Source organism: Gopherus evgoodei, chromosome 3, assembly GCF_007399415.2.
Source record: "Gopherus evgoodei ecotype Sinaloan lineage chromosome 3, rGopEvg1_v1.p, whole genome shotgun sequence".
In the NCBI taxonomy this organism is placed as follows: Eukaryota; Metazoa; Chordata; order Testudines; family Testudinidae; genus Gopherus; species Gopherus evgoodei.
The window spans coordinates 94,493,721-94,505,617 of record NC_044324.1 but is presented as its reverse complement, the minus strand read 5'-3'; the positions used below and the strand labels follow the sequence as shown (position 1 = coordinate 94,505,617).

Sequence of the window (11,897 nt, the reverse complement as noted above, 5' to 3'; positions counted from 1 at the left end):
GCCTAGCCTGAGAGCTCATCTTCAGTAGGGGATAACTACATCTCATCTTGCCTCAAAACTGTAACCTGTCCTTACCCACTCCCCATATAGTCAATGGAGTCCAACACTGTCATGTTTCCACCTGCAGCACATATAACCTCTAAACATTCACCATAAAATTTCTATTGCTCTTCATACAGAGTTTTAAGTTTGTACTTGCCTTATATATTTGCATGAGTCTTAGGTCTGCCCATACACGAACAGATAGCCTCTGGTACCCCCACTTTCTCCAAAAACAGACCCATCCTCATCTGTGCCACCCATGACAAGTCACCAAAGTATATGTATTGTAAATACCTATCAGAGGTGCCAAAGTCAAATGGACAGTGCACACTATAGTTGGGTATGAAGGCTGAGAAGAGTGTGTGTGTGTGTGGAATCTAAACTCTGAGCTTTCAGATTTTCAAATTTATTTTTGAACAAATTTCACCTTCACTCAGAAATGTTTGACTTTCAAGTGTAGTTTCCCCTTGCTCCCCACGAGCTAGATGTGTGAGTTGGAAAGGGCCTTTAGGGGCTTATCTTGTCCAACATGACTATGCTTCCTAAGACATGCCTAATAAAACTGGATGATCAAACAATGGTTTGATCTGCAATAATTTTATAATGTTAATTCAATAGTTATCCAATGTGGCTTGAAGGCTGACCAGTTTGTTGTTCTTGCCCTTATTTCCATTATTCATTCATAGTCAGATAATAGGGTGCGCAGTGTGGTATAAGAATTTAGAAAGACTTTTCTGCCCCCATTTGCTTAGCAAAATAATCAACATATTGTTTTAGTATCATCCAAGCAAGGATGTACCTTGGCACCACTGGGAGTTAGGAAATGCCAAACCCCAAATTGAAAGGATAATGAGTATATTTGACTTAGATATGCTAGAAGTAAGGACTAAACTAAACCAGACCTTTGTACAAAAGATTTATTAAAAATAAGTTCTTAAAAAAAAAAAGAGAAACTGTGACATGTATATGCAGTAGCTTAGCATGGAAACAATATGGTGCATATAATATAGGAACAGTGAATACTAAAGTGCACCCTGCACAAAGAATATGATTAAGGGACAGGGAATGTGGTTTTCTTCGAAATATGGCCCCGAAAAGCATGATAATTAACAGAATATGGAATTTACCTCGGGGTTTTGGGGGGATATTTTTTATTATACAGAAAACTTTCAAATAAAGATGGTTACGTAGAGGAACCTCCATGACCAGTATCATGTAAATGTTTAAGTCAAGATACCAATATAAGAACACAGAGGGAGGGTCTAGGGAACACAGTCTGCAGGGTATACTCAGTTTGTTCACTAGGTATGTATGTAAAGCCTTTGATCAGCTCTGTTTCTGTTATGGATCAATAAATTTTAGTTACTGGTTGTGTAAATCGAAGAAACTTGGGTGCCACAGAATACTGCCATAAAGTCTATTAATGGGTGCATCTTCAAGATCTACTGCAGTAGAAGAAAAGTCTCTTTAATCTCTGAGCTGTGCAGTTACAGAACACAACAAAACTGCTGGTTTTCTACTTCTACACCATATACTGTGTGACATCCAGAATCACAAACTAGAAAATATAGTTTTAATCTGAAAAAGTGGATCAAACAGAAAATAACTTATCAAATTAATATTTATTTCTGGCCACTTCACATGACTGTTCTCAGCTTCTCACAGACCCTGAAGTCATACTTAGAAGAGTAGCCTTTCAGCTGAGTCTTCTGCCTGGGAGATTTCCCATTTCCAAGAGTGCATAGTGTACTTTAATAGTGAAGAACCCAAAAACAGCTGGAAGTTCAAATCAAAACATCCTCAGCAGAGTTCATGTTTAGCAATCTCAGATGTTCACAAGAAGTCTTATCAAAATTTAGTTCTTTGCAGTACCCCCTTCAGTCCCACAATTTAATAAGACCATCCCAGCCACAGGTGATGACCTTGGATGTTTCATGTGGATGCCAGACTGCGCCTATACAAACTTTGTCATGTGCTTTTAACCTACTGTAGAGTTTTGTGGTCTTCCAGTCCCAGATGTTAAGTTTTCCATCTGCATCACCTGATATCACATAGCTGTATTAAAAAATTAAAAGCTCAGTTAAAAACTCTCAGAACTACTTTTATTATTTTCCATTTTTGGAAGATTATTATAAAGCATACATTAAAATAAATGTTTTCAATTAATGCAAAAAAACAGATTAAGGATAATTTTGTACTGGGGAATGGAAAAAATTTAGTAATCCACTTAGCTTTCCAATCAAGAGAGTCTGTTTCAACAGACAGTAGGAATTCCAAAGAATTAGCATGCATGATGTGTTCTAAAGAGCCCAGGCTCTTGCTATGCCGTGATTCATCACATCATCTGTGAGGTAAATGTGCTAAGCAATGTGATTATACCATGCATTATTTTGCCTGAGTAATAGAGCCTACTGAGAGGATAAGAGAAAATTCCAGGAAAAAACCCTAATTTGCAGAGATTTTTCTTTAAAAAAATCCCCTAAAAATTTGAACACTTTTGCAGTGCATTATGCTAATCATGCATATACTTGCTTTGTTATCTACAGGAAGTTAAATGGGCATAACCGTCTTAAAATGACACCAATGTGACATCGCTAGTAAAGCTGCAGATGAGAGAGTTAGCTGTACAACTTCATTAGGCAAAGTAGAAGAACCAGGCTTCAATCTAGATCCAGTTTTGCTTTAAGTTTGAACCCAAGGTATGTGTGTAGAGGAAGGCTTCTTGTGACTCTACTGCAGACCTGTGTGTAGGAAGCCAGTTGCTGCTCCCTGGTTCATGGCTACTTAGCTCCAGTGCTAGTTAGAACAGAAAGCATCCTGCTCAACTCTTGTTGGTGCTATCAAGTCCCTTACACTAGCAGAGGATCACGTGTAGTGGAGCTCAGGTCTGATAAGCCCCCTTATAGCCCCAGCCTGCCCTCCTCCATATGCTTCGTCCTCTCACTTTCACTTTGAGGTGGGGCAGAGTGGGGTTGTGGCTGGTATGGGAGGCAGTTTAGCTGCCTCTTACAGTAGAGATTCTACTGACCTAGGGAAGGCTTCTGGCTGGTTTAAGGTCATAGCAGCACAAAACAGCCTTTGTAGAATGGAGAATTTAGGACTAAGTATTCACTATGAGTACTTCAACTAAATGTTCATTTCTTATACTACTGGGCTAAATGTTAGTACTGAATCCGTTGAAGTTAACAAATGGCAAAAGGCAAATCCCCCTTTTAACTTCTGCAGAAAGCTCTGTAGCCACACAGCAATGTTGGGTTAAATGGACAGCAGCACATCAGTATATTACAAAGGGTTTCAAAAACAAATTTAGCAGGATCTCATGACAACTTTAAGACAGAAGTTAGTTTTCATAGAACTTACCTCATGTCAGGTGAAAAATCAACTTGACAAGCATAACCTGCCACCATGTGACCTTTGAAGATTTTCTTTTTGTTTAATCTGAATCTGTTCTGAGCTCCAAAAATCAAGATCTGATTATCCATTGATTGACAAGCCAGCCATTTTCCTGTACATGCAACAAAGTTCAGGCAGATGTCAGTCTACTGCAGTTGAAGAAACAAATCTGACAAAGATTCCTAGAACTTTCACTGTCAGTTTTGGTTTCAACAATATTCTGTGTTAATAAAGCATTTAGTTAAATAATATGCATGGCTTCTACCGTGTACTGTACAACTCAGTGCTAGACCCTAGAATGGTGTATTAGGGGCATTCACTCAAAGAAGAAAGGTACAGACTTGGCTCATGTCACGTGTAGAAAAATTTCTAGTGTGGCAGACACAAATTTCATCATACAAAAACAAACCTAATTCTGTAAGCAATTCTTTCTAAGCTATTTGTGACGCCAAGTACAGTTATCAGTCATACCCATGGGAAATTTTAATTGAGATGACTTCTGCCTATTACAACTAATAAAGGCAGAATTTAATACTGGAGATACTTTGGAAGCGTATCTCTGCATGTATGCTCAATTGCCTTCAGTAACTTTCTCAGTTATAATCACACTACACCATCCAGAGATTACCCATGGTGACTGTCACATTTTAAAATACAGAAGAGGCTTAGACAAAGAAAAGGATAGGTGAGCAGATATCCTAACTGGTCAATCAAATAACTGAAACCAGGAGACAAGTTCACAAGATGCAGATCATCTCATTACTCACTGATTTTAAGTTGTGGAACAATAGACTTACCAGTGGTTTTCTGTTTGTTTGTTTGTTTTTTATTTTAAAGAGCAATTTTACTTGAGTGTAAAGCGGGTCTAAAATGTGTTGAAGGATTTTAACCATGTAAATAAATCCTAAATATCTAATTTTCAAAACAGCCTCTCTCTCGCTCGCTCTCAATTTTTAAGTTTCACAGTTCAAAAGGAGAAGAAGTGTCTGGAAGGCAAAAAGAAGGGCTGCTTTTTTAACCAATCATGTGTCCACCATTCTTCCTGTTTTGGTGGTGGGTATGGAAGAGAGGGCAGTGCAGATGCTGCCAGGTGGGCAAGAGGACATGCTGAAGAGAGAAGCTGCTCCTCGATCCTTTTGTGCTGGACATATTCCCTCTACCCTGAGCAGTGACCACACAGTGACTTTGAAAGACTCTTTCAAGGGTCCCAGGAAAAGCGTAGACATGTCCTGGGGACACTATTCTCCTCTTCTGCTCCCTTAAAAGCTTTTTTATTACCCTTTTAGCTTTGTTTGCTCCTTCTACCACTTGCAGAAAGAGATTTTAAAACGACAGAGTTCATAAAAAGGGAAACTAACTTGTGCCTCTCACTACAGAGAAAGTAAACTAAGACTTTTGTCTACTTGGGAACATTTTTTGGTATAACCCTACGTGTTAATTTAAACAAATATAGTTATACTGATACAACTCACCCCATTTGGTTACTCCTACTCTGGTATAAGAGTATCTTTTTCCAGTTTAGCTTATGTCATCTGGAAAGGAATTTAAGCTAACCTCCAAAATGATACAATGATCCATATGGGAGGGTTGATACTGGTATAACCGATGAAACTTTCCTGTGTAGACAAGGCCTGAGTAAAGTGTTAACTTACCGTTTGGAGACAAGGTGACTGCAGGCATCGAGTGCATACTTGGCTCTGCGATATACTTGAAATCAACAGGAATGTCCCTGCAAAGGAAGAAATGTGAATGGATGAAGAAATGGAAATATTTCAAAAGGCCACCTGAAGTCAGCTGATTTAATCAACCATTGTGAAACACAGAATTAGAAGTGGTGTCCAGATGAAAAATTGCTAAAACGGAGTTCAAATATATTAAAAATACCCCCCCCACTGAACTCTTACCGTAGTGCTATCGACAAAAGAAAACAAGCTTTGTTTAATACGTCCAGTTGTGAATAGGCTTTGGTGATGGATGTAGGCCAGGGGTTCTTAACCTTTTTCTTTCTGAGGTCCCCCAAAATGGGCTATAAAAACTCCATGGTCCACCTGTGCCACAACAACTGATTTTCTGCATATAAAAGCCAGGGCTGGTGTTAGGGGGTAGGAATCAGGGCAGTTGCTTGAAGCCTCATGCCACAGGGGCTCCCATGAAGCTACACTGCTCAGGCTTCGGCTTCAGCTTTCTATCCTGGGCCCCAGGGAATCTAATGCTGGCCCTGCTTGGTAGCCACCCTGAAACCTGCTCATGGCTCCCCAGGACCTCTGGTTGAGAACCAGAGATGTAGGCAATGCAGAAAGTATAGATTCCCCCAATAGCCCTGTCTACACTAATAACAAAACTAGTTTTCAGTCACACTTGAGGGAGGCTGTGGGGTAAGGGCAGCAATGTTTGAAAGTCAGTATCAGACACTGCTCCATTCCTAGAATAGACAGGCAGCATCTGATAGCTTGCATGTCTGAACCTGTTCCCTTCCGAAAAAGGAATCTTCAATCCAGCCAGAAAGAACTCTTATGTAACCTGTAAAGGTTAAAAAATAAAGCCACATTATGGAAAACACACTTCCTGCATTTGATTCTAGTTAAAAGAAATTGAAATGCAATGTGGGTTTTGCTGTCTTCTCTCTTCACAAATTAATGCAGGCTCAGCTGCTGGAATTTATTCCAGGCAGCTCTGCTTTCTGTTAAAATGTACCAGATGTAGTCAGGACTGCTGCAGGATATGCTGCCCTATACTATTAGGCAGAATAAAAGACATTTAAGTTGCACACTTCTTTCAAGCCAAATTGTGAAATAGGAAGTAAGACAAAATTAGTTTCTTAAAGGTCACCAAAAAATGCTGCCATGGTTTGCTGACCTTAAAATCCAATTTAACCTCAATGGCTATTCTGACGGGAAATTCTAAACTGAGAGACCTGGTACATTTTCCTCAAAACATTGTTTTATGAGCTGATATTTATAAGTGGTGAGAGTTTCTAACCTTCACTGGGAAAAATTAGAGTGCTACATGGTGATTTCTTTCCTGCTGACCAAACCTGGCAGGAACTAAAAGTTAGAGTCTCTTGAAAAGTAAAGGGAAAGCGTTTGGAACTGCCGGAGATATAAAAGCTCTTAAAAGAGACTTCAATTTCCTTATGGGAGCTTGGGAACTATGGAAAGACAGACCGCTGCGGGGAGGTCATCTGAAGCCTATGGACTGCATTAGCCTCGTCATCCTAGCAGAGAATGAAATCACCATTACATACCACTATTGGGTATGGGTCACTAGTGACTTGGGAGGTGCAAAAATTTTGAGCAGAGTGTCATCAACTTACTGATGGCACAGCAGCCCAAACCATTTCACCTTTTCCCTGAGCAACACCATGAAAATATTAAAGGAGTGAGAATAAAATCCGGAATTTTCCAAAATCAAGGGGATTAGAATACAATGACCACCTCAACTTTAATATCACTGCCATATGGATGCAATAAGCAGAAAAGCAAACTTCAGAATAGCCCAGTTAAAATTCCACTGAGCAAACACACCTCTACCTAGCTATAACGCTGTCCTCGGGAGCCAAAAAATCTTACTGCGTTATAGGTGAAACCATGTTATATCGAATTTGCTTTGATCCGCTGGAGTGCGCAGCCCCCCCCCCCCCGGAGCGCTGCTTTACCGCCTTATATCTGAATTTGTGTTATATTGGGTGGCGCTATATCGAGGAAGAGGTGTATAGTTTGTTATCTGAAAAACATTTATTGTTCTATATTCTTACTGTTGCCGTTCCACAAAGGAAGGACACTGCAATCCAGAAACATGAAAGCAGAATCTGTACACAGCATAACATCCATGAAATTCAGATTCAATTATCATGGAAGAAGCTGTTCCCAGCAAAGTCTGACATGTCAAACCACTCCCAACACTGGCCAAGTGAAAATGCTTACAAACTGAGGTTTGATTACAAAACATCCTAAACATTCCTCTACGCAATTAAGAACTCTACAAAAGCAATTAAAAACTTGTAATTAAATGTAGCTTTTAAGAGCATTTGCAGGTCATATTTACTTTTAAAGACTGTTTAAAGTTCTTGTTAAAATCAAAATCTTCAGGCTTATTAACATAAAGTAAAGAAAGAGATATTTGTATATTTAAACATATCAAGAAGTGAAATAATCAATTAACCCTACCATATAAAACGCCTGTTATAAAACAGAAAAGAGGGATTTATTCACAGCAACATTGGTGACAACTTGACACATGAAATTCTTCAAGCTCCAAAAGCTGCAGTGCTGAACATGTTCATTTAGTTTTAATGCAAATGTAATTAATTGGAGCCTGAAATCTGTGAACTTTGTCTACAGACAGATAAGCATATTTCAGGAAATGTTCTGTATCATAGTCCACAGCGATGAATGAGTGGAGTGGGAAAAGCGCTCTACATTAGCTTTACAAATCAGTCTGCTAAGCAAAATTTGAATTATGGAATATGACCTATTCTATAGTTCATAATATCTGAATGAGACAACACTATCCCTGTGACTTCTAATATAATCTGAAGCTATCTACATTTGGGACAATCAGGCTGTGATGTTCTGCATCTAGATTCTTTGTGGTGGGAAGGAGGAAAGGGAAGGTGACATTCCACCCTATAGCTATTTATTTTATCAGGGACCACAAGAAACAAGAGCATCCAGTCCCAAGAGCAGGTTTTAAGTGTAGGGGGAGCAAACATAAAAAAGGCACCCTCCCTTGGCGCCTGCTCTGGCCACGCCTCCCTTGGCGCCTCCCATTTCCCCCCCAGATTAACCCCGGACCGGCTCAGGACTCCTGCAGGCTTCTTGGGGGTGCGGATGCCCCCTCTGTCCCCCCCGCAGTCCTGGGAGAGTCTCTCCTGCCCAGCGCGCTCTGCAGGTATCCCCTGCAGGGCTGTGCCGCCCGGTCCCACCCACGCGGTCCTCCCCCCCTGCCCCAGACTCCAGGCTCCTGTGCTGCGCCAGGGCCCCCCCGCGTCCAGACAGCACCGCCTGCGACCCTGTCCTGCGGGTCCAGCCCCGGGGAGCCCCTTGCCCAGACCCCCCAGTGCAAGGCACCGGACTCCCGCTGCTCACCTTCCGTCCTGCGCCGCCACCTGTCCCTGGCCTGCTCCCGGCGCTTGGTGCGCTCCATGTGGGGCTCGCCAGCCAGGCGGCCTTAAAGGCACAGGGGCTCTTTCGCCTCCCCCCACATTAGCAAGGGGGAAGGAGGGAGGCCAGGGAGCGCTTGGCCACTGAGCCCTGAGCACAGCGGCCGGCCCGCCTCGCTCCTCCGGCCGCATCTGCTGCCCCCCCGGCACGGCTCCTCCAGCCGTGCTGCTGTTAGTGCTGGCTGGGTGGTGCCACGTCAGTGCCTGCCGCCCCACGGCTCCTCTGGCCGTGCTGCCACCAGCGCCGGCCCGGCAGGCGCAGCTTTTTGAAAACATGCTGAGGGGAATTGGCTGCTTCCACTGAACCCCACTAGCTACGCAAGAGGCAGCAGTTCTGTGTAAGACAGAGAGACATGGCTCCACAAACCAAAAAAAAGAAATCCCTGTTAGTAGTCATCGCACCCAGGGACTTTTCCTAGTTCTTAAGGGGTTCACTGAAACTCTCCAGCACTTTGTCAGACCGACAGTCCTTCCAGATGAGGAATTTCACACATAGCTCTTCCCAGAACCAGTCAAAACACCCACTGAGTCAGCCAGAGAATGATCTGGGCACTTCCTCTCACCTGTGTGGCCAAGCACACTGCCTCCACATATCTCCCAAACTGATCATGTAACAGTAGAGGCAGCACAAGCTTAAAATGAATCTCAATATACCCTTCATTTTTTTTTGTTTTTTTTTGTTTTTTAAAAACAGGCAGTAACTGCGTGGTACATTATGGACATCATCTGAGCACTGCTGTGACCTAGATTCCTCCATACGTGAAGGGCAATGTAGAACTACTGTAGATCCTACAGATAGCCAGCTGGATTCAATGAAAAGGCCAGAATGAATCATTTTCTTTAATCACCACATGCTTTTTGTAAGTTTCAGTAACTGAACAGAACACCTCACTCCCAACTCACATTAGAACTGAAGAGCAGTTCAAATAATGTTTCTCAATGAGCCTTTTCTTGGATGGAATTTCACACACAATACTGCCATTATAATTTTTTTCAGTGTTTTTACCGTGCTTCTCAGTGCAACTCCAAAAAGACTGAAAAGCTAGAATGAAACTGTTAAACTATTTGATTTATTAGGTATCTCTACGGTACTCTAAAGTAGCATGGCACAGGCAATTCTTTATACGCTTAACTTAAGTACTGATACACCTCCACTGGGAGAGCAGATGAGAGAAACCATTAATGGAATGTTGTCTGCCACAAGTGGATATGGCTATGCCCATTGTTCCCACGTAACAGCCCATGGCACGACTTTCACTTTATAAGTAAAGTTAAAATAATTTGACTGGTATTCATCTAGCGTGTGTTATACAGGAGTAGGAAGCAAATCATTTCACTGATTAAAAACACATACCGTATGTCTGGCTATCCTAGAAAAAATTTCTAGCAACAACTTTTGTATTACTGCAGATGCTATGTTAGACTGATTTTTATCTAAACCAAACAAGATACTTTATTTAATTTGGGGCTAGTACAGTATATTGAATATATGTAACTTGAATGCTCTTGTGCCTTCATACCAATGAAGTCCTCTGTAAACTATGACATTCTCTGCTTTGCTTTTGGATAGAGTTAATGACATTTTACAGGTTTTAAAAAGCAGCCTCAGATAATAAGTACTGCAACATAGCAGGGTTGTAAGCCAGTAAAAAGAGTTGTGTTAGACATTTTAAAAATCTTTACTTCAAAGAGATTTTAAAAATACAATTAATTGTCTTACATCTAGTTTCAAGAAGGGATGTTTCATTTGACTGAACAAATATGTTAAGAACTGGCTCACAGACTATTCTGTGGACTGCAAAATACAGGTCTGGTGAGAAGTATTTACGATTGGTCAACAGCACAATCAAATAGACTAGAAACTAGCAGCAGGAACATCACTGATTTTTTTCTGGCACTGCTTCTTTTTAAATATTTCAATTACTGTAGAGAATAATATAAATGGATTTATGGAAGTTAAATTAATTTAACTTTTTGTTTGGTTAGCAAGAAGTTACTGCACAAAAACTTCAAAGTAATTGCATTGATTTGACTTAACAATTGTTAACTATTTTCCAGTTTGCTCTATACTAATATGAAATCAAACTTTGTGAGGTCTGAAACTTACCATTCCCAGACTCTTAAACTCTTGTCATCAGATGTACTCACAAACCGTCTATTCTCATCCACAAACACAATGGTGTTGACAGCTCCCAAATGCCTATCGTACTCCTGCACAATCTCCCCACTTCGAATGTCCCACTGCAAATGAAACAGTCAGCATCAGAGCCACTTAAGTTCTAATACATTCCTGAACTTGAAACTATAAAGCTTCTGATATTTAGTCAGACTTTCAGGTCAGAGAGCAAGCACTCTAGCAACAGCCTTTGAGGCAGTGTTCATTCAAAAATACTGTTAAGAAAGGAGTGAAAATGTTTAAGGCATTGCTGTTACACAGCAGCTAAATTTAAACTTCAGGTACAAAATCTTTACTTTATAAACCTATGAGACCAGGAAACATTTAATTAAGTTCTGAGTCTTACCTGTACAATTTTTTTATCTGACATTCCTGCCACAAAAAGACTTTGTTTATCTTCATCAGGATTGAATTTGACACAGTATGGAACCTTCCTGTTTGTGAACCTGGAAACACATTGCCCTGTAAACAGACAAGCCATTCCAATTAAATCAGTTCAAAAGTTTCACAAGCATAGTTTTATAAATGCTCGCAGTAATAAGCTATCATCAATTATCCATCTTTGTACCTAGAGATGTTTTACTTAGTTTAGATCAGGAGAAAATAAAAACATAGCTTTCAACTCCCTGAAAAGATCGGAGATTGGGAATTATTCTAGAGATGACTTGGATCTTGTTTATATTAGATCTCTTCCCTCCCCCAACTTTCCCACTATTGCTACCTGGTTCAACCCAGGCAGCTGGTCATACGCTGGACCTGATCTTTAGCCTAGATATCAATACTGAGGACATCACAACCCAGCCACTGTCTTGGACAGACCCATCACCTTATTAAGATAGCAGTCAAAAACCTCCAACTGCCAGGCAGCAAGACAGACCAATGATCCTGATTCAACCATGAATACTCATGGATGCCACCAAATTCCAAAGCTTCCTAAAAGATATCAGCACCCCACCATGAATCATCAGGAACCTGACGACTCATTATCACCTCCATTACTAGATCCATCAGTTGTAGAGTTCCACAAGGAACAATTCTCTCACCAGTCCTTTTCCGCATCTATATAGAACCACTAGATGAACTGGTCAGACAACATGAACTCAAGTGTCAGCGATATGCAGAGGA

At 40.9% G+C, this 11,897-nt stretch overlaps 1 protein-coding gene across 3 annotated transcripts in view; it reads right to left on the bottom strand.

The window, feature by feature from the left end:
- Positions 1–942: 942 nt before the first annotated feature.
- CDC40 (cell division cycle 40) overlaps positions 943–11,897 on the bottom strand; it is a 43,051-nt gene continuing 32,096 nt past the window's right edge. For all 3 annotated transcript variants that reach the window (XM_030556104.1, XM_030556105.1, XM_030556106.1), the window contains 5 exons: positions 11,119–11,234; positions 10,704–10,837; positions 5,088–5,164; positions 3,403–3,547; positions 943–2,097 (listed from right to left, as the gene is read on the bottom strand). In XM_030556104.1, the coding sequence (XP_030411964.1) occupies positions 1,920–2,097; positions 3,403–3,547; positions 5,088–5,164; positions 10,704–10,837; positions 11,119–11,234 (650 nt within the window). In that variant the 3' untranslated portion in view covers positions 943–1,919. The remainder of the gene's footprint in view (positions 2,098–3,402; positions 3,548–5,087; positions 5,165–10,703; positions 10,838–11,118; positions 11,235–11,897) is intronic.